This window comes from Lycium ferocissimum, chromosome 8, assembly GCF_029784015.1.
Source record: "Lycium ferocissimum isolate CSIRO_LF1 chromosome 8, AGI_CSIRO_Lferr_CH_V1, whole genome shotgun sequence".
In the NCBI taxonomy this organism is placed as follows: domain Eukaryota; kingdom Viridiplantae; phylum Streptophyta; class Magnoliopsida; order Solanales; family Solanaceae; genus Lycium; species Lycium ferocissimum.
Genome location: NC_081349.1, coordinates 25,821,130 through 25,826,423, shown reverse-complemented (window position 1 = coordinate 25,826,423; position 5,294 = coordinate 25,821,130). Strand labels below are relative to the sequence as shown.

General features: G+C 35.0%; 1 protein-coding gene across 1 annotated transcript; it reads left to right on the top strand.

The window, feature by feature from the left end:
• Positions 1-1,419: 1,419 nt before the first annotated feature.
• Positions 1,420-3,582, top strand: LOC132067719 (aspartyl protease family protein 2). Its single transcript, XM_059461023.1, has 2 exons — positions 1,420-1,812; positions 2,204-3,582. The coding sequence occupies exons 1-2, from the start codon at positions 1,518-1,520 to the stop codon at positions 3,283-3,285; spliced, it is 1,377 nt and encodes a 458-aa protein (XP_059317006.1). The 5' UTR covers positions 1,420-1,517; the 3' UTR covers positions 3,286-3,582.
• Positions 3,583-5,294: the final 1,712 nt, after the last annotated feature.

The following is a 5,294-nucleotide window of genomic DNA, read 5'->3' as shown; positions in this document are numbered from 1 at the left end:
ATTTATTTCATTTTTACAGCTCGAGTCTAAAACTTTTGATTGAGTAAAAAGAATCTTATCCGTCCCATCATAATCTTGAGTAGTGTTCCGATCTACAATTATTAGTGTATACTATTGTACGATAGTTCGGACCTTATTGTTCCCTTGGTAGCTTGGGTTTGTTTTGGCAACAGCTAGGACTACATATTTATTCATCTCTTGCTTTCAGTAATTTATTCATACCTTTTATTTATTTCTCAATTTTATTTTGATCTCTATAAATAGTGCTAAAAGATAAAGAAAACAGTTACCGGTTTTATATTCAGTATCCAACTGTTAAATTCTCACTTCATGATAATTCAATAATTCTCCATTCTGACCATCCAGCATTATTACTTTTAAAACACTGGTGTGCATTTCTCGCGAGTTAAATTTAGCTAATTTGGGATATCACTATAATTTAACTGAATACATGTTAGTATCTCATATCAGTGTAGGAATCAGATAACTTTATCAACCAAAATTTAGACAGATGAAAAAAATCATTTAATACTTTTTGTGTCCACTAAAATTTGAATTTAACATCTTGGAGTTCTCGTATTTCATTGATCTCGCCCTATCCAATTGAGTAATATCTTACTTATCATAGGTCGAATCATAAGCCTCAAAGGTAGTACTACCAAAACTATTAAATTAACACCTTAAAAATGAATAAAGATATGAATAACATAATAGATATATACTAAAATTTGAGTGCAGTTCAAAAAATGTGTACGAAAATTGATTTAGCAATTAGGCAAACTCACAGATGGACATAAAAACCCACTCAGAAAATTGCTTTGCCCGAGAAGTTCTAGGTTAGTCTCAACTTCACCTTTTAAAATATAGAGTATAAGATAAAGAACTTATTCCTATTAATGGAATCGTATTAATTGATCACTATAGTTAAATGATAAAATTGGATAATATTTTATACTTCTTCTATTTCAATGACATTGTTTAATTACAGTCTATTTTAAGAAGAATAACTTTTCTTTAAGAATAACTCGTTTCTATATTTGAGAACATCAGCAATAAATTTCTCATTTTATTGGTAATGAAAAGCTTTCTTATCACATCAATATTACTCCATCGTGTTAAAGACACAATTTTAAAAATCTCATTTTACTTAAATTTTACACAAAATCAAACTATATCGTATAAATTATAATGCATGAAATATTAATTGACACGGTTACATGAAAAATTTACGTTGTAGGGGCGAAGCAAATGCACCGAAATTCGTAATTTGACTCATACTCTGTATTTTAATAATTTAAAATCCTAAATAAAAATAAATACACTTATTACATTGTGATGGAATCTAATCAATCGATGATAGTGATGACTATATGGCCAAATATAAATATACTAGTAGTCGTAATAATATATGAATCAATCAATAGAGAGAGTAACACGTACGTATAAATCAACCTACCCCTTCACTCCATATTTCTCTTTCTTCCTAGATTTTAATTAACTCTCTCACAATTACTTCAATGGCAACAACATCACCATTCTTGTCCCTTCTTCTCTTCTCTCTCTTTTTCTTCTCCTTCTCCTCCTCCGCCACCACTTTCTCCACCACCAACCGCCGCATAAAAAAAGTCGAATACTTAAAACTCCCATTACTTCATAAAGACACATTTCCCTCAAATCCTTCACAATCACTCTCTTCTGATATCCGCCGTTTAAACACCCTTTACTCCTCCCTTCTCCACCGTAGCGCTAAGCTCCCGCTAACTTCCGGTGCTTCCTCCGGCAGCGGACAGTACTTTGTGGATCTCCGACTAGGTAAATATTTTAATTCATGTCCAGTTAGGATTTATGCTCCCTCTATGTTATTTGTTTTTGTTACTTTCCTTTTAGTCCGTTTAATTCGCAACTCCTTAATCTCAGCTTTTTTGCTATCTTTTCAAGGAAGCTTAAAAAGTATTTTAGTACATTTTAGTATCTTTTGTTTAACGCCACAAGATTCAACCGTTTTTCTTTAATTTCTTAAATTTCGTGCCAGATTGAAACTGAGGGAGTATAAGAACAGTTTCTTCCTGTTTTGAGTTAAAGTAGATTTGGTACTATTATAAACAGAGGTGCTTCTACCCGCTAGCTATTTTTTCATAATGTGGAGATTATAGCGAGCATTTAGAGATTTATGAGTTTATGAATAAACTATTTTTCCTTTCAGGTACGCCACCGCAACGCCTCCTTTTAGTGGCCGACACAGGTAGTGACCTTGTTTGGGTAACTTGTTCCGCTTGCCGTAGCTGCACGCGCGGCCGTGGCAACTCAGCATTCCTCGCACGCCACTCTTCAACTTACTTCCCTTACCATTGCTACGACAAGAAATGTAACCTCGTACCTAACCCAAAAGGTGTCGCGTGTAACCACACGCGCCAACATAGCCCGTGTAGATACGAATACTCTTATTCGGACAAGTCGGAAACTAAAGGTTTCTTCTCAACTGAAACGACGACGCTTAATGCCAGCTCAGGTAGTTCAGTTAAGTTTAAGAAATTATCATTTGGTTGTAGTTTTGAAGCATCCGGTCCAAGCATAACCGGTCCGAGTTTTAATGGTGCACAAGGAGTTATGGGTTTGGGCCGCGGTTCAATTTCATTAGCGAGTCAACTGGGCCGCCGGTTCGGTAACAAGTTTTCTTATTGCTTAATGGACTATACATTATCTCCAACTCCAACTAGTTATTTACTAATCGGACGGTCAAACACGGTCAACGGTTCGAAAATGAGTTACACCCCAATGATAAATAATCCGTTTACTTCGACGTTTTATTATATTGGGATTGAAAGTGTTTATATTGAGGATGTGAAATTACCGATACGCCCTTCGGTTTGGGCAATTGATGAGTTAGGTAATGGTGGGACTGTTATGGATTCAGGGACAACATTGACATTTCTAGCCGAGCCGGCTTATAGGCGTATAGTTCGAGCGTTTAAGCGGCTCGTCAAGCTGCCCAAAGCCGATGATAAGACTATGGGGTTTGACTTGTGTGTTAACGTGTCGGGTGTGGTGCGACCGAGTTTCCCAAAGATGAGTTTTAAACTCAGTGGTGACTCGGTTTTCTCACCGCCACCCGGGAATTACTTTATTGATACCGCGGTGGACGTTAAATGCTTGGCATTGCAACCGTTGACCGCGCCGTCGGGGTTCTCGGTTATTGGAAACCTAATGCAACAAGGGTTCGTGTTTGAATTCGATAGAGACCGATCGCGAATCGGTTTCTCTCGGCATGGTTGTGGCAAGCCATGATAACTCGGTGATTCACCGAGTCGTGGAGTTTTTTTTTTTTTTTTTTTTAGTTGGTTTTGGGAGGTGGGGTACATTTTTTTTTAATTGATATAAATCGATTTGTTGTTGTGAATTGTGTTATAAAATATAATTGTACTATTCTTGTCGTTTTTGTTTGTATGATTTTTGTATTTATACGAAACGGCCAAAAATATGTTGGAGAGAGGAAGATATAAGGGACGAGATGTTTTTGTTGCTTTTCGCTGTATCTGATTTGTGTTTGATGCTTTCACGTGAAATTCTTAATGAATTATGGAATCGCTTGGACTTTGGAGGGGCATGCTCCTTTTGGGTGGGGCAGGGGTTGGGGTAATATAATAGTATATTTTTGTGAACTCAAATTCAACTGTATGACTGTGCCCATATGAGATGAAGGTATGAACATGTCAATGTATGCCAATAATTTAGGTAATTACTCCGTTAATGTGCAACAAATCACGCACTAACGTACAAACAAATCTCGCAATTATTGCAACTTGTTTTCAACGAACGTATTAACTACTTCATTAGGGACATCACATGTCCAAAAGAATGAGCAGCTTCAGCATATTAAAGTCTCGTACTTGAAAAATTTGAAACGTGATCATCATCTGCTCATCCTCTACTTGTTGAGGCTTTACCTGCTCTGGGTAAGACTCATTTTGAGATGTCGACTAATTTGAATTCGTCGTGTAAGGCTCATTAAAGAAGAAAATGCTCTTTGTCAGAATTTTTTTCATTTTTAAATTTGAATCTGAAATTTCTAATTAAAAAATAAATGAGTTTTATATATCCCATCATAATCCTCGATAGTTCCGTTAATTATTGCAAGGAATAGGTATTGAATGGACAGCTATGAGCTAAGTTGAAAAGGAAAGCTACCCAAATTGGACAACCTAAATTAAATGAAATTAAGGTAAGTGTAACTTTCATGAAGTGTAGGTTGTACTAATTCTCATTAATTCAAGAATTCGGTGTAGTTACCCTATAAAGTAATGGTGTAATAACTTCTCTATCACCAATGACAAAAGTTGGTTTCATAAATTGCCTAATGAGTAATTTCAAGGACAACTATTTCCTAACAAAAGGGCAAATAGCTTTTTCATGTTTTACACTCACATGTTTTTTTATTCGGTATTTGAAAATTCGCTTTGGGGACCTGATCCAATTCCAAATAAGATCCATTAAAGAAAAAATGTTTCTTACCATAATTTTTTTTTAACCTAAAGTTCGGTTTGAAAATCTCTAATTAAGAGTAGATGCATTATATCTATTCCGCAACATTTTGTTGTATCCCCATGTTCTAAACGTCACTGTAAGGTTGTCTGACTGTCATATAAAAAAATTAAAAAAAAAATCATTTGCCAGCTAAATTTACATGTCCCTAAGCTTAGTCCGAATTTACATTGTCACATTTTTATTGGACCCCAAAAAGAGGGCTTGCTTTGTACTGAAAAAGGGACTTTATTCTCTCTTCGTCCCCATTATATTATAGCCATTATAGACTTGGCCCATGGATGACTTAGCTTTTGGTACATTGGATTCATTTTAGACAATGAACTACTATACCATATAACGGAGTGAGTTGGTCAAGTTTATGACTTTGTGTGGCGTATATAATTTTTATATAGTCTTAATATAGGTCATATTCAAGCAATTATTGGGATCAAGCCTTGTAATCAAGATATATTTATATAAATATTTTTTCTTATTTATAACTGTGTTGTTCAGACGATGTTGTGCGCATCTTAAATTAATTCCACGGGTAACATATTAAAGCACAAGTATCGGGTTAATCCAGTAAGAGCTTTACCTTCTTTAGGTTTTAAACATGACGAGGTCTCATGGGTCTCAACTTACTTCATTGATCACTAGGTCAAACCTTGAATGCCACATAAACACATTTAAGTTTCAAATTCAAGAACTTCAATAATTTTTTCTTTTGTTTTCAATTATAAGTCATAATAATGATTTTGTGTCTTTGTCCTTAT

What these genes read in the sequence shown, in the direction of transcription:
- LOC132067719 (XM_059461023.1), top strand. Translation starts at nt 1,518, where the DNA reads ATGGCAACAACATCACCATTCTTGTCCCTTCTTCTCTTCTCTCTCTTT. An exon ending in CTTTGTGGATCTCCGACTAG is followed by an intron (nt 1,813 to 2,203) that starts GTAAATATTTTA and finishes TTTTCCTTTCAG; the next exon opens with GTACGCCACCGCAACGCCTC.